Source organism: Acyrthosiphon pisum, chromosome A1, assembly GCF_005508785.2.
Source record: "Acyrthosiphon pisum isolate AL4f chromosome A1, pea_aphid_22Mar2018_4r6ur, whole genome shotgun sequence".
NCBI classification, from domain to species: Eukaryota; Metazoa; Arthropoda; class Insecta; order Hemiptera; family Aphididae; genus Acyrthosiphon; species Acyrthosiphon pisum.
Window position 1 is genome coordinate 146,098,771 of NC_042494.1, and position 27,447 is coordinate 146,126,217.

The 27,447-nt window shown below is 29.5% G+C and overlaps 1 protein-coding gene across 2 annotated transcripts; it reads left to right on the forward strand.

Annotated features, from left to right (window-relative positions):
* The first annotated feature begins 497 nt into the window (after positions 1–497).
* LOC100165098 (multidrug resistance-associated protein 1) lies at positions 498–27,434 on the forward strand. 2 transcript variants are annotated; one of them, XM_001944507.5, is made up of 29 exons: positions 498–702; positions 3,818–3,994; positions 7,835–7,960; positions 8,068–8,205; positions 8,283–8,405; positions 8,479–8,669; positions 12,666–12,875; positions 12,937–13,114; positions 13,200–13,520; positions 13,580–13,717; positions 14,287–14,430; positions 15,347–15,431; positions 15,510–15,706; positions 15,777–15,953; positions 16,022–16,189; positions 16,262–16,445; positions 17,084–17,171; positions 17,239–17,332; positions 17,411–17,630; positions 18,897–19,117; positions 19,998–20,087; positions 20,166–20,365; positions 20,850–20,976; positions 21,041–21,139; positions 21,204–21,353; positions 21,418–21,576; positions 25,059–25,225; positions 26,804–26,998; positions 27,077–27,434. In XM_001944507.5, exons 1-29 carry the CDS (start codon positions 658–660, stop codon positions 27,189–27,191), a joined length of 4,527 nt encoding a protein of 1,508 aa, XP_001944542.2. In that variant the 5' UTR covers positions 498–657; the 3' UTR covers positions 27,192–27,434. The 2 variants fall into 2 exon arrangements, with proteins under 2 accessions (XP_001944542.2, XP_029344396.1); XM_029488536.1 differs by lacking the exons at positions 25,059–25,225; positions 27,077–27,434 and having other exon boundaries at positions 26,804–26,969.
* Positions 27,435–27,447: the final 13 nt, after the last annotated feature.

Below are 27,447 nucleotides of genomic sequence, written 5' to 3' on the forward strand. Positions count from 1 at the left end.
TTTCGGAAATTTTAATCCCTACTTCTCTATTTTTGGCCGCAAAACTAATACGTGATAATGAATACGTAAATATACGTTATGTCCTATCCATGTCTTTATTATTGACGGAAGCTTTAATCCACGGCTATTACATTAAATTTTGATAATTGAAGAACTTTTACTGCTCTAAAAGGTGGTAACCGACAAATATTCCCACAGCATTATTCATTATAAAATAACGAAAGAAGAATACGATGTGGGCACTTCAAGTAGTATTATGCACTATAGAGTATAGAGATTGAAAATTGTTTTTTTTTCTAGATTCGATTATGTGTCCGTTAGATTGGCACTGTATATATATATGGTTATGAATAAAGATAATGTACATACCAACTCATATTGTCTGTGATAATGAGCGTTATCGCTACCGGTTGCAGCGTCGTGCGGCTAGGTCGGTACCATAGATTAATAATTAATTACAATAATTATTATTACTTTTGATAGTCAGTCTCGTCAAAACGTGTATGCGACGAGCACGTATTTACGTCTACGCTCACTCGCCGATTTAACCGGCTAAAAATAATAATTTCAGTATCATCATTGAGCGTCTTCGTGTCTAATAAACAGCAATATAATAGAATTATTGTATCGTCGTCGTAGATTCACACATCGATTCAAATGAAATTATCCGGTATCGACAGATTTTGCGGATCGACTTTTTGGGTAAGTCTCGGCTTTTTGTTCTCGTTTTTAGGGTTCCGTACCGTACGGTAAAACAGGACCCTACTACTAAGGCTTCACTGTCGGTCCGTCCGTCCGTCAGTCACCAGGCTGTATCTAATGAACCACTAACCACGAAAAAACAATGTATTTCTGTTTCCGCTATAACAACAAATACTAAAAATTCTAGAATTATATTATATAAGCAGTGTTCCCAAAACGAGTCCGACTAGCACTTGGTCGGTTTTTTGTAGTCGATTTTGGAAACTCATCCCATTTAAAGAATATAAAAATATACATGTTACATCGATTTTTTTTTGATTTTTATTGATTAACCCGCGACACCTTAGGCAATTGGGTGGTTTTTTAACTGTGTGGGAGGGTGCTGTAGGTTGAAACACGTTTACACAGTTTGGCAGTTTTTTTGCATGCCCAGGTGGGGGATTGTGGCACTTCTGTCCGAACACCGTGACTTGCCCGAAGATAAATTCCGCCCGCGGTCCAGGTTTTGAACCGGCGTCGGTACGCGTCACAACCGACGACTTATAGTCCGCTCGGCCACTCCGTCCCCTCATGTGATATTATTGTTTATGTTTAAAATACAATATCACCAGTGTGTATACGTCGAAACCAAATATTAAACCATAGGTATATTATACTTACCCAAAAAGGGTAAGTCTCGGTTTTTTGTGCTGATTTTTTTGTAGTCGACTTCGGCAACTCGTCCCATTTAAAGAATATGTAAATATACATATTACATTATTGTTTCATCAAGCCTGGGCATAAACGCATTAAAAAGTTAAAAATTAATTTTAACTTTTAACTTAACTTTTTAAAATTTAATTTTCATTAACTTAATTTTTAACTTCACTTATTTCAATTGATATAAACTTAATAAATAACGACTTATACTTTTAGTCAAATTCAACTTAAGTAATTTATAAATAATTAAATAATCTATAATATAAAAATGAATCGCAAAATGTGATGGTAAGTGCATTACTCAACGACGCCTGGACCGATTTGTCCAAATTTTTTTTAAGATGTTTGTAATTGCCAGGTGAAGGTTTTTACGAAATAAAATTTTAGGAAAATCCACCGGAAAAGTAGGAAATCTGGATGTAAAGAATACAACAGTGGCGCAATAGTGTTTTATATATTGGTTTCTATTGGTTTTGTTGATTATTTATTATTATTATTTGTTGATTATTTCTATTATTATTTTTTTAAATCTATATATATAAAAATAGAGACAAAAATGTATAACGATTCATCAATCGAGAACGGCTGGTCCGATTTGGCTCAAATTTTTTTTAAGATGTTCGTTACTGCCAGCAGAAGGTTTTTACGAAATAAAATTTTAGGAAAATCCACCGGAAAGGTAGGAAATCTCAAATCTGTATGTGAAAAATACAACAGTGGCGCAACAGTGCATTATATTATATTGGTTGCTATTGGTTATTCGGGCATGTTTGTTGATTTCATATAATATAAAAATGAATCGCAGAATGTGTTGCTAAGCGCAATAATTCTACACGTACGTGTGTTGTGACTAAACTCCTCCTAAATGGTTAGACCGATTTTAATGAATTTTTTTGTATGCGTTTGCGTTTAGTCATCTGATTTTAGTACGGTTAGGTAAGGTTAGAATTTTGTATTAATTGATTATATCAATCCACCATAGGTAGAATACGAAAAACTTGGTATAACTTTGATGCTTTAGAGTTAAATCATACACTAACGTACATACAGCACGGGGTCCGCGATCAACCGCAGGTAGATTGCCTACCCGATAATGTACTGCTGCGAATCAGAATTTTTATTCCGGGCAACGGAAAAGTTAAGATTAATTTTTAAACCATACACCGAATATTAAATGACGAATTGAACAAATTTTGAGTCACATATAGTTGGTACACTTAATGGCAACGAAGTGCACGGGTTCAGCTAGTAAATATAATAAAAATAAAAATTATTATTGATATTACATAACAATTTACTAGAATAGGGAATTACAAATATAGTTAAATTAATTTCTTGTTCCATTAACCAGAATTCTTCAAGCAAAATAACTAAATTAAATACATCTAGATATAGCAATAACCAATTATATTATAACATATAGGTGTATCTTATATATAAAGAATAAAGATAAACCATACCATACTGCGACATACGGAATATTGTAATAATTAATAAATACTATTAACTAATAAGTAGTATGATATAATTTTATTTTATTGATATAGATACAAATCAAAAATATAAAATTCTCAAGAACATATTGTAAAATATTTTCAGCATAAATAGGTCATTTTTAAATTAAAACTAATTGGGTTATGCTCGACATGTATATTTATATTTCAAACGTTTATATTTATAAACAGTTAATATTGTCAGTAGACAAAATAGTCATAGTCCACATAGGTTCACTTTTCGTTCTCGGCCCTCTCAGCACGTATATTTACAAATACCATGTTTCAGTTTTTGTGTAACTATGATGTTATTATCAGTGTCCTGTGAAATATGTTTATTTTTATTTTTTATTAGATTAAATTATTTTATCTAATTATTTTATCTAAATTATAGAATTTTTAATTTTTAATTCTTAATTCTTTCAATAAATTCAGTCTACACTAAATGGAGACTTGGTCTGTGTGATATGTATAATACTTATCTGTATTAATAAATCAAAAGATTGTATTTGTTTCGACATTTTCAATTTTGTATGCTTTTCGTACCTACTACATAATTCTAATAATTCAATACCTACGTATAGAAAATCTATTGGCTATTTCCTGTGTTCAATAATATTTATGATTTTATTATTTTAAACCATATTACTGAGTATTAATATATATAAAATAACTAAACTTAACTTAAGTTAATAAGTTAATTGAAAATTTTCATATAACTTTTAACTTAACCGAGGTAAAAAAAATTAGGTTAACTGATAACTTTAAACTTTTTAAAATATTTTCTATTAACTTAATTTAACTCAGTTAAAAATGATCATTAACTTGCCCAGGCTTGCATTTGTTTTTGTTTAAAATACAATATCACAGATGTGTAGACGTCGACATCGAATATAATTGAATCATTGATCTCGTATTTTTAGGACTGGAACTTGTCCTGGAACACCACCGATCCAGATGTCACGCCATGTTTTGAAAAGACCATTCTAGTCTGGGCACCGTGCCTGTTTTTGTGGCTTTTCTCTCCACTTGAGATCTATTACTTGGTGAATAGTAAATACAGAGACATACCATGGAACAGGCTCAATATGTCGAAAGTGGTATGTTTTTTTTTCTTCGAGTCATTTAAGTGTTTTTGACATAACAAGAACTTTTTATTTGAATATACTAACAATTTGAATATTATGATTATGCATACTAGAATTACCATTATTAGCTTTGGATAATTTCTACATAATATATCCACAAATTAGTTTGATAACTCTATTAAATATATCGAATATTATGTACATAATACATACATTTTGAGAAGGAATTTGAATATTATAAAATTATAATCATTATAAATTTGAAATTTTCCTACTTTTAAAGTTTGAAAATTCAAGTTGTTGTACTTATAAAACATCGCATGACAAATATGGTTATTTCTTACATGAATGCAAAATAAACATAAAATGTAAATATTCTATGTCTATTTAATATAATATATTATGTAAGAAAAGTTTCTATTGAAAAAGAAAAAATATAATTTACAGTATACTAATATACCTACCTATACTCCATTCCAAATAAGAAACACCACGGCGGTTTTGATACGTAAAAGTGGGTGTTTCTTATTTTGAATAGAGTAGGTATACGTAGTTGGGCAGATAAATATATTATTATAAGTTTTTTACATTAAAATTGTATAATATTATACTGTCATAGTATAAGCAGATACTATTTTAAAATTGCACATGTTCGACATTCTTATCTCTGAAGATAAAATACAATTGGCTAGTGTAATGAATAATATTTTAATATTTAAGCTAAAACTTAAGATTGTCAGCGAAGCGGTGATTAAATTAATTTTACAATAATGTATATATTATTTATTTTTAAATTTTTTGTTACAATTTTCACAAAAAGTAGTCGAAAAAATGCTTTTTCTCGAACTTAAACTTTACGAATAATTTCTGGTAAAAAATTGGTTATTGTTGGTCTTAAGAATAATAAATATAAAATTCCCTGTAATTTTTATAAGCGTTGGGAAAAACAAAAATAGTATAAGAAAAAACAGGAACTTTTATGTTTTTTTTTAAATTTATTTTTGAGTTACTCAAAAAAGAATAACCGATGATACTTAAAATGTTTATGAAATATATGTTTTCTGATTTTTTTACAAGAATAAATGTTCATAAAATGTTTACTAATTTTGAGCAACTTATAGAAACTTGAAATTTGAATGTTTTCAGTTTTTTTCTATAAATATCGATAAAATTTTTAACTTGGTCAAAAAGCTTCATACGTGCTTCAATATAAGATTCAGCAATAGTTGTTACAATAGAAGTTAAAATTATTTGAGATACATAATCACTTTTTTTTTATATATAAACATTTAAACCATAAAGTTCAAATTTTAACATAACTCATCAAAATAACGAAATAACAAAAATTTGTAAACTCTTTTGTAGTTAAAAAAATTATAAAATATTTGTTTGTAATAGCTAAGGTTGAAATTTTAAAACAGTGTTTCTCATAAGTAGTTCATATTGTAGCCAAAAATCTATTAAAATAGGATATAAGTAGTTGCAACCGGTCCTCCGAAATATAGATCCGGCACTCGGGTCTGGTACGAAACATCGACAAATACAAAATGTCGACAGATCATTATATCGACAAGTACAAAATGTCGACAGGTCAATATATCGACAAGTACAAATTATCGAAAAAAAAGATTACATTTTATAGTTTAACGTCGAGATAAAGTGAACGGTATTCTTTTGGATACTAAATGCTCTGTAATATTTAATTAATATAAGCACAAAAATATGTAAACATCGACTTGAAAAGTTGAAACACTAGTTTTTTAATATAACTGTTAATAATTATAGGTATAATAATTTAATAAATTTAATAATTTATAAGTGACAGTTATCAGAAAAAATGCTATCCAAACTTATAGGCTCGAATTCACGACGATGCACAAAATTGTGTGCGAGTTCTATTTTTATTGCGGTCTTATCGTTACCATCGTTCTCGTCCGTAATATACGTAATACCTAATCCGTCATAATGTTTTATTATTATGAAATAGGTAATTGATGATATACGAATAATATATTAAACCTAATAATATTAATAATACATTTCTGATTTTTGCTTAAATAACGTACAAATAATTTTTTAAGCATTTTTGTATATTTTTTTTTCTATAGAAAAATGGATATTTCTGAACTAATACCGTCACAAAAAGGAAAAAATAAACTTAATGTTCACGGATATCTTTTCCTTCAAAATCAATGCCGTAAAAATAAATTTTATTGAAGATGCGATCGACGTATTTCCATTGGTTGTAAAAGATCAGCACAAACAGTTTTTGTAGATGGAAAACATTATTTATATGGTCAAATGCAATGCGTCAACAAATAAAGAGAGTGCGTAGACAAAATGTAATAACAGAACCTACGTCATTGGATTCGCTGTTTATACCCGAAGAATTAAAGCATACATTAAATAGTGAACCTTTTCTTTTTAATGAATCTGAAATTGGAAATGATAAGATACTTTTATTCACAACATTAGCAAACCTCCGTAATCTCGAATTGGCAAAATACTGGATAATGGATGGAACATTTAAAACAGTACCAACAATATTCCACCAGTTATATTCAGTTCATGCTTCAGTCGGGCATGATACAAATTCGCGAATATTACCTCTGGTTTTTGCTCTTTTGAGTAGTAAGTCTAAACAATGTTATATTCGTATGTTTCAAGATCTACAAGACGACTATGCATCAGAAAATAATATAGTTTTACAGCCTGACTATATTTTAACTGATTTTAAACAAGCAGCTATTTGTGCAATTAAACAAGAGTTCACAACTAGTCGAAGTCGATTATGTCTCTTTCATTTGTGACAGAGTATGTGGCGAAAAGTTCAGTCTGTTGGTATTTTTATTAAGTATGGTGAAGACGAAGAATTTAGTTTGCTAGTCCGTCATTTGCTTGCTCTTGCTTTTTTACCACCAGAAAAAAATCCATCAGCATTTGCTGAAATTAAAGAACAACTAGAACTAGAATCTGGCACGGAACATCTTTTAATTTGGTTTGAGGATAACTATGTTCTTGGTCGAGTTCGAAAAACACTACGGAATGGCAATATTATTCGAGGATTACCGTTATTTTCACCAGAATTGTGATCTGTTTTTAATCAGAATATTCCAAGAACGCAAAATAATATTGAAGCCTGGAATCGACGTTGGGAGTGTCTTGTTGGTGAATCACACGTAGGAGTATACCACTTAATAAAAGAATTACAAAAAGAAAAAAAGAATATAGAAATAATGATTGAGTCAATACTTCGTGGAGTACCTCGTCCACATTAAAAAAAGAAAAATGAAGAACGAGAGGACAGAATCCAAAACGTAATTCAAAATCAGGGAAACGTTCCAGTTATGGAGTTTTTAAGAGGGATTGCTTATAATATGACATTATAATTTTATTTTATTTATTTAATTACTTAATTATTTAATTTGATTTGTCGACATATTGACATATTATTGTCATACATTTTATTTTTATATCCTATAATATATTTTTTTTTTTATTTACATAATTTATATGCTTGTTTTAATTTAATTTGTAAAAATAATTCTAAAATATTTTTTTTATTTACATAATTTATATACTTATTTTAATTTAATTTGTCAACATACTTGTCGACGTTGTACTTGTCGATATATTGATCCGTCGACATTTTGTACTTGTCGATGTTTCGACCGTCGACATTTTAACTTGTCGAATTACTGACTGTCGACGTTTCAACCGGCTCCCCCGGCACTCTTATATTGTTATGAAATGACTTATTTTTCTTCTGTAGATATGTATTGCATATAAACCTATTTTATTTTGTAAATTGTTTGATATTTTATATTTGATTATATTATTATTATTTTTTAGGCTGGTATATCTATATTATGTGTCATATCAATATTCGATATTGTATATACAATAATTCGATATTTATCAGGGATGGATATATTTAGTGTAGATATCTATACACCACTCATAAAATTTATAACATTTGTAAGTATTCTGATTCCAACATATTTTTGTATTTACATCATATCCGATTATATTATTTTCAATTGTGTTACATACCTAGTATATTATGTTTTTGAATTGATTTACAGGGATTTGTCACAATCTTAATTTGTGCCAATCGAGCTAGGGGGATAAGATCTTCTGGGTTAATATTTCTTTTTTGGTTATCCTTTGCATTTTTTGGGATGGTTCAATATCGAACAGAACTACGATTAGCATTTTATGATGTAAGAATATAAATTATTAGTTATAAGAAATACTTGTATTAAAATATAAAGTGCATAATTATATTTTTTCTGATCAGGTATCATTTCATAATTACCCATTTATAAGTTACATGGTTTACTACCATATTATCTTAATAGAGTTTGTTCTAAGTTTCTTTGCCGACGCTGAACCTAGGAAATCTGACTATGAATCCGTCCAGGTATAATTTTCACATATAATTGTTTGTTAATTGCTTATACACATTTCTGCACGGATACCTAATACATTTCTAGGTACCATGTCCTGAGATGAAAGCATCATTCCCATCGAAGGTACTATTTTCATGGTTCGACTCATTTGCTTGGTCTGGCTACAAGCGCCCCATAGAATTCAAAGATTTATGGAATATGAACTATGACGATAGTTCGCAAGAAGTACTTTCAGTCTTTGATAAATATTGGGAACGTTCATTAATTAAAGCGAAGTAAGTACTAAGTATTTATTAGGAATTATTATGATTGTAATAAATGGAAATATTATTAAGTACCTAATATTATATTGTATGTTTAACATAATTACTGACAATTTACTTATATGCAGATCATTGATTCGTAGTACCAAAAGACCTAAACATCTTAATCTCTTTTTTAAATGTTTAAACAATATCATACAAATGTTTTTTATTTTTTATTTTTTTTTATCGATAATTATAGCTTCAGCGATATCTGCCATTAGCATTATGTATATATTTTATTTTGGGTAAAAACTTGATTACATTCGTATGTAAGAATTTATGACTATTGTAACTATTTAATTCTAAATTTATTTCTCCATTTTAATAGTCCTTAGGAATGACGTGACTTTTTCTGGCTGACAGTCGGGTCCGATTATTTCGTAGAGACGTTTGGTGGTTTATTATGTTTTAATTCTTTTGTTCTTCGTTTATCTTGGTTGTTGGTGTTAATTATTGTAGATTGTATAATTGGTCGTGCTTACCGTAGATGGATGTGTTTAATTCGAAAAGTGCATTTTATAATCGAGTAAGTCAGTTTTTAATAGCTTTGCTGTTGATAATCGAGTACACGAGTTCAATTATTTTAATTAGGTGATAGTTTTATAGTTCTTGCTTATCGCTGCAATTTTGTGAGTTTTCAATTATAGATTTAAAATGTGTAAATTCGATTTTAATATTGCTGGAGTTATCGTTGAATATTTGGTTTGTTGTTCTAATATTACGTTAAGTTCGATGTTAGCTTGCGAGTTGGTCCGCATTACTTTGAATTTTTGAAACAAATTTTTTATGGCACGATACGAAATACTATAATTTATAGTAATATATTACACAGTTATTTAAGCCAAAACATCCAATTTTTTATTCCATCATTCTGATTGATCTAGTAATGTGATAATACTTTTTAAAACTGATTTGAATTCGTTATTATGTCTACTTGAGATTGGCCAGTTCACTTTTTCCAATTTCAACCCCCCCCCCCCCCCTTAACATCTATAAATTTAGCTTGAATATTTTGAAATTTCGGAATTTTCAAACGTTGATTATTCGGGATTTATTTGGAATTTAAATCAGAAATATTAAAATGTGGACTCACCGATCTCAAATAGACATTCTAACGAATTCAGATCAGTTTTCTGAAATATTATCGGGTTATTAGATCGATTGGTATGATGGAACAAAAAAAGGCGGGAGCGGTAAGTTATAGTGACGGTTGTAGATTGATTATATATAGGTATTTTTCGTATATTTATAATATAATAATTATTGATAATATATTACTACACAACGTATATTATGCATTTATAATTATTATAGTTAATAAAATATATAAGTAATAAGAATCTGTAAGTACCTATTGAATTGTACGTAAATATATTTTTTTCACGCCTGCACCGAAAGTTTGGTTTTTGACCGCGGTTGAAGCGTTGGAAAGTGACCTTTTTCCGTCCAGCAAGCCGTAAAGTGGGAATCCCCATAGTGCCGGGCGAAATCCTCAAAAGTGCTGGGTGCGTATATCACGTGTATTCCATGCACAGCCAGACACTGAAATCTATACCACGGTCCTTACAAAACATAAACTTTTGGTTACATCTTATATATATATTATATATATTATAATCTCCTTGCACGACGCTTAAACATTTTTATTTCATGAAATTGTTTTCGTGGAATAATCTGATTTTTGCATATTATATCCCTGTATAGTGCTTTACCTTTGCCATGATTACATTTTTTTGTGCGCCACGTTTGGTATAAACTAGGTAATAAAAGGAACTCTGTTGCTTTACCGGACACCCTTTTTTTGCAATTTTTTTTTTTTTAGACTTATGTGGTTAACTATACTGAGAACGATGGTGAAGTCTGAATTTGGCGGTCGGACTTAGTCTCGAAGTTATATCTTAATGAAGTTCGCTACTTTACGATTTTTGCGCATTCGTGCGTCTCTAGTTTACTGCACCTATTACGAATATTCATTTTTTTTTTTGAAACCTATGTGCTTCAACAAGTTAAGAACGACAGTGCAATCAAAATTAGATAGCCAGACTTCGTTTTGAATTATATGCTAAGGCATTTTCGAATTCTAAGTTTTTACGCATACGCTCAACGCTCTATAGAAGCTCCCTACGCCTACCGGCTCCGGTCGCCAAACTCGAGGTCCTACGGACCTCTCACTGGATGGGGACTCGGCCCCCAAACCCCCCGTGACTTAAATAGCAAACCTGTGGGGAGGGGGAGGGGAGGCGACCCCTTAGGTGTCGCAGGGAGGAGAGCATACCTGCCCTGCGGGCAGACGGACGACCTAACAAGTAATTTTAACCTTGTTAATTAAAGTAACACATTTATAGTGGCTCTGGTCGCCACACTCAAGTAACCTCCCTTCGCCTACCGGCTCCGGTCGTTATACACGATGACCAGTAATATAAGTTTATAGAGACTCGGGGCTTAAATAGCAAATCAATTGCCATTCAAATTTGTACATATTGTTTGCAGCTATAGCTATATATAGTCGAAAACCTTGGCTTTAATAAAAAAAACAATTAGACATACATGTCCGCGTCAAATACGATTTGAACAGTGAAGATGACAACGCCGGCTTATAACATATTCTAAAATTTATAACAAAATTACAAAAAATGTTCAATTTTTACTATTATACTTTTAACTTTTGAGTTTTTGAGTGAAACATAGGTTATAGATACTACTATTATAGTAGTACCATTATTCTGTGCTTTTACCGTGCGTGAAACCCAAATAAAATGAGGTAAAACAGAATACCATGATAAAAATTATCAGCCCATATGAATCATATCTAACTCATAAGTCGTTCTCGTTCATATCGACATAATATTATATTACGATTGATAAATATTATATTATGGCAACATGACTAATGCACCGTATAACTACTAAGCCACTAAGGCACTAAGCCTATACTATAATTATTATAATAATAGATTAATTGCTATCGAGTTTTCAGGTAAGAGTGAAAAAAAATTAATATTCGTACCTAATAGGTGTAGTAAACTAGTGACGCGCGAACGTGCAGAAATCGTAAAATAGCGAGCTTCATTAAGCTATAACTTCGAAACTAAGTCCGACCGCCAAATTCTGACTTCACCATCGTTCTCAGTATAGTTAACTACATAAGTCTAAAAAAAAAATTGCAAAAAAAAGGGTGTCCGGTAAAGTAACAAAATACCTTCAATTATCCCAAGCTTGTGATTTCGATTATTGAATATGATTAATACAATAGTAATTAAATAGTAATAATAATCATTTTCATTTATGTTTCACATTTACTTAAATACATTTTGATATTTAATTTTATTTTAAATGGTTCCACTAAAATGTATTTGTAATCTATAATATTTATTGGAAAAGAAACTTCGTTGCTACCGGGTGTCCCATGACGGTACTAACGAAGTTTCTTACTTTTTTAAATAGTTATGTCTTTATAGGTTTTGATAACGATTGTATTTTGTCGATTATCAGTTTCTGTGCCTTCCTCTGTATTACTGCCTTACTGGATGCTGTTGGAGAGGAGGGCGCGTTTCTTTTGTTTACGTTAAATGTTATGAGATTGGTTTCCAGTAATTGGTCGATGATATTCGTTTCTGTTTGATTTGATTTTATTCTATAATATAGTGTGTTCTTCTTGCATATTAATTGCTTGAGGTGTTAGTGTTGTATGTTGTTGGAGTGTGAAGAGAGCATCGATTATTTTTTCAACAATATTCCGTTTTGTGATGGTCAAGTCAGCGAATTCATTGCAGCTAGAGGAGATGTGTCAAATTTTTTTTGTATTTATAGCAGGTTAGTGAAACATCTGAGAAAAAAATTCGTAGTACCAAAAGACCAAAACCTTTTAATCTCTTTTTAAAATGTTTAAACAATGTCATGAAATTATTATGTTTATTATTATAGTAAAGAGATCGTGTAATAATTAAAATGAAATATACTTCGCAGATTAAAAGTTAGTAAAAACATAGCTTCCGTTAAAAATAAACCTGATGTGAGCATAATCGAATTATCGCCTGCAAAATATACACTTAAAAACCAATACAAAGTATCAATTCTTCCTGTTTTGTGTAAATCATTTGGTAGTACATTTTTGTTCGGATCATTTTTAAGATTAATTGTCGATTGTTTGATTTTTGTCAGCCCTCAAGTACTTAAGTAAGTATTTAATTAATATTATAGTCTACACACAAAATGATAAATAAGTATTTTATTTTAGGTATTTGATAAGTTTTGTTGGAAATTCGACTGAGCCTTTATGGAGAGGATATTTTTATATTTTTCTCTTGATGATGACAGCAATGTTGCAAACGTTAATATTCACTCAGCACTTTCATCGTATGTATCTCGTTGGTATGCGTGTTCGCACTGCACTTACTTCAGCCATTTATCGAAAGGTTAACATTTCAGTAACCATCTGTATTTAAGATTAATAAAATGAATCATAATTGAGTTTTATTTATATTTATAATTTTTTTCTAGGCTTTAAGAATTTCAAATACAGCAAGAAAATCGTTCACAACGGGTGAAATAGTGAATTTAATGGCAGTAGACGCACATAGACTCATTGATCTGATACCTTTTTTGAATTTTATTTGGTCTGCACCATTCCAAATTTGTCTTGCTATGTACTTTTTGTGGCAGCTATTAGGACCGAGTGTACTTGCTGGGTTATTTGTGATGATAGTATTAATACCAATAAACGCTGCTGTGGCTAATAAATTAATGAAACTTCAGGTCAAACAAATGACAAACAAAGATCAGAGACTTAAACTAATGAATGAAATTTTGTCGGGAATTAAAGTAATACTATAGTTCATACAATCATTAACATAATTCATTTTTACATATTTATTTGTCAGGTCTTAAAATTATATGCTTGGGAACCTTGTTTTGAACAAAAAGTGTTGGATATTCGAGGAAAAGAAATTAATGTTCTTCGCAGTGCAGTTTATTTTAATGCAGCTACTTCATTTATTTGGACTTGTGCACCACTTCTGGTATGAAATTGTTATTTTTTTTTATATACATATATAAATTTTAATATTTGATACAGCTTTGTTATAAATTTGTAATATATAGTGGTTTTGCAAACGGGAATTACTACAAAAATAAACTTGTAAAAATGTCTATCACAATAACTTTAAATACTACTTTTTAGGACAAATTATCTTTTAAAATTAACCATGTAATAATTCTATGTTTTCATTGTTATAGGATCCATTGTTAAACTAAAAAAATCTAAATTAAAAGTTCATAATATTAAAATTTAAAATTCACATTCATATGACCATGTTTTCGTTTACTTAAGTATGGGTAACATTTAAATGAACATCTTAGAATAAATTGCACGATTATTGAATGATAGTTCAATAATTCTAGGGTAGTTGTAGTTCAAATATTGATACAGTTAATGTTATATCTTTAAATAACTTCTGAAATTTACGATCATCGACATACATGATAATATTTATAATATTTTGATAATATATTTATATATAGGTAATTTTTTTTATTTAACTATCCAATAATTATTTAATAATATATGTTATTTTTTTATTATATTTAGGTATCATTATTAACATATGCAGTTTATTTATCCGACGATAGCCATATATTGGATGCAGAAACAGCTTTTGTTTCCCTATCATTATTCTACCTTTTACGTTATCCATTATCCCTTTTACCAATGGTTGTGTCAAATCTTGTTCAAGTAAGTTTTCTGCTTTGCATCGTAATAAGTGAATAAATTATTATTGTTTGAAATCCTTTTTAACATTTTGTAGAATAAATAAAGTGAAAGAATTAATATCTATCATACTATTAAATAATATAAATATAAATATTTTCCAAAGGATATAGTAGGAAAATGTAGAAAATTGATGTGTGCAGGGGGTTGATAACTCGTCCGAATACAGTGTTCGAGAGCAGTTGTCTGCGTCCTTCGGAAAAGAGTTGGTTCCACGAGCAACTGCTACTAGACCATATATCTGAGTGATTTAGGGCGTGTTTCTGTAATATGAAACAAGGCACCATGAGTTTATGTAGTTGTATAGTTGTATTGTACTTTATATTCTATATGGTTAAGTAAATGAGGAGTGAGGTTTGATATAAGGTTTGATGAAGATACATAATATTACTAAATTTATTGTTTTCTTAATAATGAGAGATAATTTATTATACGACCATACAGGATTCTCTAATGATCCAATATATATAATATATGTATATAAAATAAACATGTGTGAAAGCATTCGCATGAATGGTAAAAATATTTTCGAAGTGCATACTGGCGTAGACGATGTGTCTTGGAGGATTTTACGGAAAAACTAGCTTGTGTTTGGATTTTGTCTGATTGTTATATAGAACGATCTTTGTTTAATAATTTCATTATTGGTGTGTATTGGTTAAACGTCACGGTAAGATATCACGATGCGACTATGATTTTATATTGAACGCTGCAACGTAAGTGCCGCTAGTAGAGCATTTATTTCGTTTTTAGTGTCCGAACTTGGCGAGTGTGTGTATAATAAATGTATGTATATACCAGCTCGTATGTATAATATGTAAAATGTATATTGTTCATATTTAAGTATACTATTGAAATATTTTATATTAAAATGTTATAGACAAGTGTATCTATAAAGCGAATAAATAACTTTATGAACGCTGAAGAGTTGGATCCATATTCCGTCACTCATGATTCGGATGAAAGTATGTAACATTTTTAATTATTTAATTTGAATGATTTTATGTTTTCTTTTAAATTTATAAATTAATTTTGATTTTTAGAGGATTCTATTGTAATTGAAAACGGGGTATTCACTTGGGGTGACCCATCTGATGCACCAACATTATCAAACATCAATTTACGAGTTTCCACTGGAAAATTGGTTGCCGTAGTGGGTACTGTTGGTTCGGGAAAGAGTTCTTTGGTATCAGCTTTTCTTGGTGAAATGGAAAAGGTTTCTGGTAGAGCAAACACTAAAGTTAGTGTACCTACAATTGTTATTAATATAAATTGTTTGACATGAATAATAATAATATTGTATTTTTTAGGGATCAATAGCATATGTACCACAGCAAGCTTGGATACAAAATACATCACTTAAGAATAATATATTGTTCGGCCAAACATTTGATGATAGAGTTTATAAAATTGTCACAGACGCGTGTGCATTGAAAGCTGACTTCCAAATGCTTCCAGCAGGTGACGACACAGAAATTGGTGAAAAGGTTTCTATATACCACATTTAAAAACTATTATTTGTATAGGTACCTGTATAACATTAATAATTGTATAGGGTATCAATTTAAGTGGAGGCCAAAAACAAAGAGTAAGTTTGGCAAGAGCAGTTTATAAAGAGAGTGACATCTATTTTTTGGATGATCCATTAAGTGCTGTCGATTCACATGTCGGCAAACATATTTTTGAACGCGTCATTGGACCTACAGGATTGTTGCGAAAAAAAGTAAAAATGTACTATACTTAATTAGCGTAATGTTCATTTATAACATGTCAAATTATTATTTTTATTTCAAAGACACGAATTTTGGTCACTCATAGTATAAATTATCTCAGAGAAGTCGATTTAATTGTGGTAATGAAAGATGGTCAAGTATCAGAGTCTGGAACGTATAAAGAATTGATAGATAAAAGAGGAGATTTTGCTGATTTCTTATTATTGCACATGCAGGAACAAAATGAACATAAAGTTGATGAAATAGGTAATATATTCATATTACCTATTGTATGTTGAATGTAGCTTCACGCTCTGGCAAGTCTGTGCATAACCAAATTAAAAATTAGTAAATTAAATTTAGTTTTCATTAACTTATATTTTAACTTAATTAATTTTTATTGGAATAAACATAATAATAACGACATATTTTTAATAAAATCCAAGTTAAGTTAATCTAAATAATTACATTATTATTGATGATGCATATTGCAAAACATTTACTAAAATAGAACATTTAAAAATTAATTTAATTCTTGTTCTGCTAACCAGAATTTTTCAATACAAATTTTTTGAATAAATATCATGTTGCTTCAATAATAACAACAACAAAAATAATAATAATAATAATAATAATAATAATAATAATAATAATCATATTAATAATATTCCATGTTTATAAAGTTAAATACTAATATGATATTGGTACAATTGTACAATTATAATATACACTTCTCAAGAACAAATTATAAAATAATTTCATCATAATGATATAAAATTAAGTAAATAAGTTATAAATGTTTTAAAATTTCAAATTAAAAGCAAACGGACACAATTTTTGATTTTATTAAGTTACAAAATAAAATTTATTTAACTATTAATTTTAAACTTTTAAATTTTTTTTAGAAATTAATAAGTTGTTAGAAGACGCACCTGCAGATTTAAAAAAAAAATATGATTCCCAGGAAAAGAATTCAAATTCTTCAATGCAAAGGTAATACAAATAATAAATATAATAATAAACCTAATAACAATCTAAGGTAAAAATTACAATTATTTAGGCACCTGTCTATTGATTCAAGTAAACCAATTCCTCGACCTTCGATGGAACAAAAAGCCAAACTTATTGAATCAGAGAAAGCAGAAACCGGCTATGTATGTTCAGGGTCTTAAATAATTAATATATAATTGAATATTTTCAATAATATTTTTTTTTATATAAATTAATTTTAGGTCAAATGGGATATCTACATTCAGTATATTAAGTCATCTGGAGCTATTTTTTGCATAACTTCAGTTTTACTAACTTTTCTATACCAAGGATTTTATATTTCATCAAGCATCTGGCTGTCAATATGGTCTCATGATGATGGTTCACTAACTCATGAAACAGAAAATGATAGTAAAAGGTTTATGCACTTAACAGTTTACGGACTACTAGGCTTTGGTCAAAGTAAGTTTAAACATTAAAATGTTATGAATGTAAAAGCACATAAGTAAACTTTTGATTTCATTTTAACTGAGTATTAAGTTTCTATACCCGGTTTAATTTTATCTATTAATTTTTTCGATCATTCATGGTTATGACTTTTTATTAATTTTTATCTTTTCGATATTAGCAAAAATACACTTAATACAAATCGACGGTGTTTTGTTGAAAGTGTGCAACCCACATAATTGCACTTGTTCAGGAGGGACGAAATAGTGTTTTTAAAAATGATAACGTTGATATCGGTCGATCACGAATATAACTTCATACAATAGAGTAGTAGACATGTTGATAATTTGGTAAAAGTTATCATTCTAATGGTTAAATGTATGCGAATTATATTTATTATCATTCAAAGTGATAGTAGTCATGGTACGTGCTCTTTTATAAATCAGATTCTTAAACGTCCTTCTTTTAATAAATCATAATCACTACAATTTTTTTGTAAACGTCCTTTTAACATGTTCAGTATAATATTATTTTACATATATTTGTGTGGAAAACTCCATTTTTACATACTCATGTTTTACTTTTATTTTATTAAAAGGACGCCTCCATTAATGATAATTGTTATTAGTTAAGCATATTTCTTATCTAATAAACACCCTTTTTACACATTATGCAGCTAATTTTTCTTAAAATATTGATACCATAAATTCGTATTCGATTTTTTTAGGGTTACGTCCTTTTCTACAAAACACCATTGGATTATATTATTTGTGTGATATGTATTATATTACATAAAATACATGATATAATTAATTATATTAGGTACATTATAATATACAATTTTCCAGTATTATAGTACCTAATCATAAGATCATGCATTTTAATCATAAGATTATGATAGCACGGCGTCTTGGATATGCAATCTAGGTACACTTAAAGTCCCAAACCGTACATTTTTGAAGAATTTTAATAAACGTATGTTTTTTTTGCAATGGAAGAAAAAGTAAAAATATGAATTAGGACCTAACAGTTTCGTATGAACGTAATTATTTTAGTTATAGAGGTTGGATTCCACAATAATGCCGATTATACAATTTTCGCCATAAAAAGCCTGAAGTATGCACATAATATTTGTCAATAATTCAAATGTTTATAAATTATAAATTGATAAAGTATATTATATTTTATAATTGTATGTCTCATCAAAATTTGTTGCTATTTTTTTTCTTTTATTTTCTTGTTTATTTTGTGTATTTTATGATAATTACATTTTTTTTTTAGTTTTTTCATCGATAGCATCATCAATAACTTTTTCGTTGGGCACAATACTTGCTGCTGAAAAGTTATATAAATTGATCAACGCACGCATCTTTAAGAATCCACTAAGCCTGTTTGATACAACACCCGTTGGACGTATATTGAACAGATTATCTAAGGACATTGATACCATTGATAATGTATTACCATTATTGATAAAATTACGTATACAAGTTATAGTTTCGGTAAATTTATATTTAAATTTTAAACATTTAATGCAAATAATATGCTCTGTATGTAGCTCGTATATCTTTGTAAGTCTAAAATATTTGAAAATACCCTAAATACAAGATACAATACTGAATACAAGTATTATATTTTATTTAACGTTGTAGGAATATTAATTTAAGTAATATTTCATATAAATAAAGCCATATAAGTAATTAATTCAGTAAAATAACCTCTATGAGAATGTGTGTATCAATCAAATTATAAAATGTTGATGATACATGATGCATGTGATAATGTATGTGAAAATACAAATACTAATATTTCCAATAATATTAAAAAAAAATATGAAATTTAAGACAATCTATAATTTATAATTTGAATATACCTGTCATAATTTCAATTTTTAAAGAATTTGATACAAAAAAAATTGTATATAATATATATATGAACTCAGTATATTAGACATGACTTCACCTCAGTTAGAATACGTCGCAACTATAACATGATAAAATATATATGAAAATATTATAGTAACATTTATTGAATATAGGGATTTAAATTTAAAAAAATGAATTAAATCAATCAACTTTCTCACTAGTTTAACATACATTAGGCATTAATATACTTGTCTTATACAGTTATAGGTACGAGGTAATACATATAATGAAATATATATTTATTTAGATCTAATAGTAATGTCGATTTAATTGAAATATAAACGTTCCTCATGATTAACTTCTTGCATATATCATTTTTATATCTACTAACACTAAAATATGATAAGCTTGTATGTGTATGTCGTATCAATGTCATATCATAACATGCAAAAAGAACAATCTAATTTTATTTAGTTGAAAAATATAAAAAAAAATTATTATAATTCTTTTATTTCAGGTCTTTGCTATTTTGATCGTTATCAGTTATAGTACACCAATATTTATAACGGTTATTATTCCTATTTCTATAATTTATTTCATCATACAGGTACGAATTTAATAATAATAATATTTTTCAAATTTCTAAAAATTAAGATTTAACTGATATTTTGACTTTTATTTACAGCGATTTTTCATTGCGACATCGCGTCAACTAAAAAGACTCGAGTCTATATCTCGTTCCCCAATTTATTCACATTTTAGCGAAACAATTGCAGGGGCTACATCGATTCGTGCTTATGGTGCACAATCTAAATTCACACTTCAATCCGAACAAATAGTGGATTTGAACCAATCTTCGTATTACCCAAAAATCGTAGCCGATAGGTACAATATTAATCTTAATAATCATTTATCACATTACTAAGTACTGATATTATGTAGTACAATCAGTGGTTAAAGCGAGAACGATTTTGAAAGGGTACAAAAATCACAAACAATTTAGGAGTGTTCCTGAGTTCTTACCCAAATCTAAATCTAACCAGTCTGTCTTAACTTTTTAGAAGTCGATGAGTTCTAAACCCCCATTATTTTTTTTCTAATACACACCTTGTTGTTCATAAAAACATAAAGTCGTTTTAATTTTATATATTTCATTAAATAGGCAAATAAATGTAATTTAAATTGAATATCACATTATAACATTTCTTGGTTATTGTCCCCCCCCCCCCCCCTTGGACTTTTGAGACTTAAATTATAGAAGACGCATAATCTTCCCTTAAATAAGAAGGGGACTTCTTCCCCATCCGTCAGCCCTTTAAACTATGGATATAATAGTGTATAATAACATATTGGTTTGATTTTATCTTAGATGGATAGCTTTAAGGGTAGAAACAATTGGTAGTTTTATTATTTTCTTCACATCGCTGTTCTCAGTATTGGGAAGAGATACATTAAGTCCAGGTATTGTTGGTTTGTCCGTCAGTTATGCACTACAGGTATGAATATATTTTATTTAAAATAGAGAATAAGTTGTCTTAAATTAAATTTTTTCTCATTAAGATCACACAATTACTCAATCTGTTGGTAAAAGTGACTTCTGATGTCGAAACTAATATAGTGGCTGTTGAGCGTATTAAAGAATATACAGAAACACCTCAAGTAATATTTAATAAAATATTATTTATTTATTTGATTATATACAAATATTCCTTTTTCTTTTTAGGAAGCTGCTTGGGAAGTACCATCAACTCAGCCACCCAGAGAATGGCCAACTAGTGGAGAAATTCAATTTAAAAACCTTAAAGTTCGTTATCGCGAAAGTTTAGATTTAGTATTGAAAGGTTTAGATTTTTTAGTGGAAGGCGCTCAAAAGGTAATTATGGGAAAATATAAATAATGTGCCCGTAGAATCAAGTTACTAAATTATACACATTTAGGTGGGAATAGTTGGGCGTACCGGAGCCGGAAAATCGTCTTTGACTCTTAGTTTGTTCCGTATCGTCGAAGCTTCCGAAGGATCAATTCTTATCGATGGCATTGATATATCAAAAATTGGATTGCATACGTTACGTAACCGTCTCACAATTATTCCTCAGGTAATTATTCAGACATTATCGATAGTGTAATGAATCAAAAATATGCTTGCACGTTGCTATTGATGAGATTAGTTAAGTACTTTTAGTAAAATATAAATGATGGGGCTTAGAATGTCGACTTTCTTTATCTTATTTTTACTATCTATTAAAGCTTTTATTTTATAATTATTATTCAGAACGTACTTACGTATCTAGGGGTAGTGAGTACTGATTTATAAATAGGTCATGTTGATAATCTTACCTCAGCTAATATGCCTTTTTATTTGGTGATTTATTATTTATTAATATTCTCTTAGTTTATGTTTTTACTCTTGGATAAATATATTAATATAGTTTCTTACCTTTGTACAATAAATAGAAGTAAGCGACTTCATTGAAATTAGCTCAGAAGATGAAAGCCCACAGAGCGAATCACCTGAATACAATGAATCCCTTTTTAGATGGTTAAATGTCTTTAAAATACTTTTTAAGTCGAATGAAAACAGTATTGAATACCTCGCAAAAAAACAGGAGCGGTTCACGTAGCAAAGTTATGGCTTAGTTATTGTAACTAGATCTAAACGGACTTGGCTGTAGAGGACAGACTAGGCACCTGGGAGTAGACCTAGCTGTAATGTACCGACCGGGCTGCTTAGGACTGCCTATCGTGTCTGATTTGGGTGCTACTTAAATCATTGATCTTTCGTAATTGTTGTTCGATTTCCAACTGTTGTTGTTTATTTAAACAGTACCTACATATTATGTATAAAATGTGTTATTTTCATTGCAGATTTTATAATATTAATTAGGTTTGCAGGTTACTGTTTGGTCTTATTGGATGATCAATATGAAGGAACCGAATACCCTCCGGTGCGCCTCAAATAAGCAATGGGTGCTTAAGTCGTAAATGTGTTGATACGTTGTGGCTGACTGCCTTATATTAAGTAGCACGGTTCATCTTATGCATTACTTAATTTAGTAGTTTTTCGTGATTTCGTATGTTTTGTTTGTAGGATTTTTGCTAATTGATATTTTCCTGTGTTTTTTTTTTTTTTTTGATTATTGGAGTGTTTGTATGAAGGTTGAGTAATGAGTGATGTCTTATTGATTTTAAAATGTTTTTAGAAAAAGATTAATTTGATGATTTTAAACGCGGCGGCTAGTAACTTCCACTCTAGGTAGTGCGGTGAGCGTAACGTCTTAGGGCTCGTTTTACAGTAGTTAAACCGTGGAATTTGACCGGTAAAATCAGTGGGTTAAGCGTAACTGAGGTTTAAACTTTAAACTATTATTGTAAAACGTGCCCTTAGCTGTGTAGACGTCGGGAACGTCGATCGCGACGATGAAACGATAACGCATGTAAACGAAATAAGAGCGCGCTACGTATTCCGTTAGCGATATTTTCCCTTACGACTTGGCTGTCGAGGACTGACTAGGCTGCTGGGAGTAGACCTAGATGTCCAAATATCGGCCGGGCTGATGGGGGCTGACTACTGACTGACTGTCGTGTCTGATTTGGGTGCCACTTAAATCACTAATCTTTCGTAATTGTTGTTCGATTCCAAACTATTTTTGTTTATTTAAACAGTAGGTACTAGGTACATAGGTTATTGCACATTATATGATATTAATGGTATGTCGTATTATACTGGAATATTAATCTATGGAACTAACAATATTTGGAATAAAATATTCGGAAAAACAATTATTTGAAAATAATGTATTGGGTTTAGTTTTGATTGAAATATATTGATCGGAACAGACAATTGCTGGAATCACGATACTTGGAACTGACATTTATTGGAATTATTTGATTTAAAACAATCATTTATTGGGATTCTCAAATTTTGGGATACACATTAATTGGAATCATGTATATTTTGTTTCATTAACGTATCATTCCATCAAATATCTGTTCCGACAAAAAATGCTCAACGGTACATAATATTTAACACAACAATTTCTCCTACATTTAAATTCCGTAAAATGTCTGTCCCACGTAAAACAATTACGATAAAATATAAGCGTCTTTAATGTTTATTCCGAGTAATAATTGTTCAACACTTCATTGATTTCATGTATCGTTTGCTTCATCAACGTATCATTCCTTCTAATGATTGTTCTAACAAACAATTTTCAACGATACATAATTCAACATAACAATTTTCATGTACATATCATTCAAAAATAATATTTTCCTACATTCACATTCCGTAAAATATTTGTTCCGCGTGAAATAATTCCGTTAAAATATAGGCGTCCGATATTAATTACAAAATATATTATATGCGGGTATTAAACGTTATACATAATTTTTACTATTATCATGATACAAACAACATAGTATGATAGCAAAAGCCCAGATTTGGTTCAATTCCGCGCAATACGTCACTTGCTTACTCGTATTATCATATTGTTATTAAATTATTATGACTATACACTACGCGTTGCTTCGACGTGCTTATCGAACGTATGTGACCGTCAAAAAGTTACGATCATACCTTGTTATTTATATCATGATTATTATAATATGGTACATGCAGTGGTTAAAGTGGGGGGACGGAGGGGGACGGAGTCCCCCCTTCTTATTTACGGTAAGATTATGCGTCCCCTTTAATTTAAGACTCCAAAGTCCGGGGGGGGGGGGGCGCTACTAAATTTTAGTAATTTATTAAATGGTTTACGCACACACACACACAACGATTATTTACTGAATTTAAACGTATCTACGTTTAAATCATGACTAGTGATCATATTTAGCTTTCATTAATTTTACTGGACCACCAATTGATAAATTCAATCCTAACATCTATATTAAAACTTGGATATTATCAGGGAAAAGAACTGCAGATGAACAATGCTGTCCAAAAAGAAAAAAGAAAGATGAAGAAGCATCTTATACATATTTATGTTTATGTTTAATAAATAGTTACCCATACTGGTTATACTGTATACTTGTACATATAAATGACATTTACATAACTTATGATACATTGTAATAATTTAAATAACTCAAATAAAAGAATATGAATAGTTATATTTATTATATATTATTTTTTATTTGTTTTTTAATGAAATGTTTAAAATTAAAATGTAAACAAACATCTTTTTTAACATTTCAGGCAATGAATTTCAATTTATTTTTTATTTAGCAGTCATTATATTATGTTCATTAATTTGATTTTACATACTATTAACATAAACTTTTTATGAACCAATTACAAAGGTATGTGAATGAAACAGATTTTACCTAGTGGTTAGTGGGTTTCTTAAAAAAGTTTGGTTATATATAGACTTTGGAAGAACTCGGGAACGCTCCTCAATTTTTCGTGACTTTAGTCCCCCCTCAACATTTTTCCCACTTTAACCACTGGGTACATGGTACAGTTATTGTATTATTTTCAAGAGTGATATAGTTAATAGTATTAAAGATTTGTGGCGTAATAATGTGAATATCATCGAAATAGGTTGAAAAAAACCTAATAAATAAATTTTTTTTATAGGATCCAGTATTGTTTTCTGGTACATTGAGAATGAATTTGGATCCAACTAATAGTAATACGGACGCACAGCTGTGGAATGCCCTAACACTTGTCCACTTAAAAGCATATGTTGTAGGGCTGGCTAGTGGTTTGGATTATGAAGTGTCTGAAGGAGGAGAAAATTTAAGGTAATTTTAAACGATAGTTAAAGTAGTTATTTATTTTGCGTGGGGCTCATTTACAAATAAAAATAATAAATTGTTGTAAAGTGTCATCCGAAGGTTCTAATCTTTTTGCTAGACTTATGGACGTGATATTTAAACTGATATTATCTGCGCTTAAATTGATATAATATAGTATACTATTATCTGGCATACAGATTAAGCAGTGGTTTATAAACAGTAAAAAAATTGACAGAAAAGTGGCTAAGTGGATGTCGCTGTGCTGTACAGTAGGTTACAAGTGGGTTGCTATCATGGATGGTATTTAATTTTAATTTGATGATATAATATTATTGTATACCAAAAACGATTTTGAGCGGAAATGGTGTGTCAGTCTAGGATATTTTATATTGTATTTGGACTGTTATTCCTTATTATTAAGATCACGTCTAACCCGCAGTGTTGTATCCATCTCACACACATACGACATAGCAAATTTTCGTTCGCTAGTTTCAATAGGGTGCTGTAAGTTTTGATATTAGAGTTAATTGAACTTTTAAGTCTTAAATTATCTGTGTTCTGTCGTTGTTATCTTACGATATTTTAATTTTTAAGTGAGATACGTATGCAAAATATTAATATTTGATAATGCTCTCATAACTCACTTTAAAATTGAAATATCGTAAAAAACCAACGAGAGAACACAGGTAATTTTAATACTTAAAACTTTGATACTTGATCAATTCACTCTAATAACAAAACTGGCAGCACTCTATTGGAACTAGCGAACGAAAATTAGTTATGTCATATGTGTGTAAGACTATGGATGCATCCTCTTAATGTGGTAAGTAAAATTAATATTATTAAATTCCAATAAAATATCAAAAATCATTATTTTTGGATATTTAATATGTGATTTCGTCCAAATTTAAACATAAAACAACTATGAAAAATAACTGTATTTAAATATTTTGATTACAGAATAAGCTATTTACGCGGAACCTTGTTTTAAAATTTCATTCCTTAGCTATACAAGTTGAACATTTTATAAATTTATAAAAACAAAATTATTTTTTAATTATAAATCGCTACATGAGAATATCCAATGTTGTATACATTTTAACTTCAAACGCTCATAAAAATTTAATTTGACATTCCAGTAGACTCTATTTTTTGATAAAAGTAGACAAACTTTTGATGAATTTTGTAACACATTTTCAAATCATAAATTTGAAAAGAACATTTTTATGAATTTCTAACTCAAAATAATTTACACATTTTAGTGATTTTTAAGTATTTAGTCAAAATTCGAACTTGAAATGCTAATATAAAAATTATGACTATTTATAATTTTTTTAATATTTTTTGACTGCCATTTTAACAGTATATTGGGAGTCTTATACCTATTAAATATTGACCCAACGAAAAAATGGACTACTCAAAATACCAACTAGATTCACTTTCCTATCAGAAAAGACGTAGTTGAAGAAAATCGCGCCACTTAGAATCTAAAAAATATTAATATTGTTAATTTTATTCATCTCAATATTAATAATTAACAATATATTATTATGCTCTATTTTATCATTAAACATTGTGTTTCAGTGTGGGCCAAAGACAACTGGTGTGTTTGGCTAGAGCATTGTTGAAAAAGACAAAAATATTGGTGTTAGACGAAGCGACGGCGTCAATCGATTTGGAAACAGACAATCTCATACAAGCAACCATACGATCGGAATTCAAAGACTGCACAGTGTTGACGATCGCTCACCGTCTGAACACCATTATGGATTCTGACAAGTACTTTAACTAAACAAAATAATGTCGAACAGAGTTTTTAGATATAATTAATATATTTAACTCATTGTTTCCGTGTAGAGTAATTGTGTTGGAAAATGGTTTCATGATCGAATACGACTCACCTACAAATTTGCTACAAGACAAATCGTCGATTTTCCATTCAATGGCAAAGGATGCAGGTCTTGCGCCATAATGATGTTCGGACAATGGTGCAGCACTTAAGTTTTTATACCCTTAAGATAATTTTACTAAAAATATCGTAATATCTTGTCAGGTAATTCATTAAAATGTCACATCATAATAATTATTTCGAACGACGTTTCCACCTAAAACCTGCACTGCAAGGCGAAGCGCCCCCCCATCGAATTCTGTCTTTGTTACACTAATCGCTCGTGTTATATTATCACTTATAAGTATAATAATACGTGCCTATGTAATGCGTATTAATG

What these genes read in the sequence shown, in the direction of transcription:
- LOC100165098 (XM_001944507.5), top strand. Translation starts at nt 658, where the DNA reads ATGAAATTATCCGGTATCGACAGATTTTGCGGATCGACTTTTTGG. An exon ending in CCGTCAGTTATGCACTACAG is followed by an intron (nt 20,977 to 21,040) that starts GTATGAATATAT and finishes TTTCTCATTAAG; the next exon opens with ATCACACAATTACTCAATCT. An exon ending in GTCTCACAATTATTCCTCAG is followed by an intron (nt 21,577 to 25,058) that starts GTAATTATTCAG and finishes TTTTTTTTATAG; the next exon opens with GATCCAGTATTGTTTTCTGG.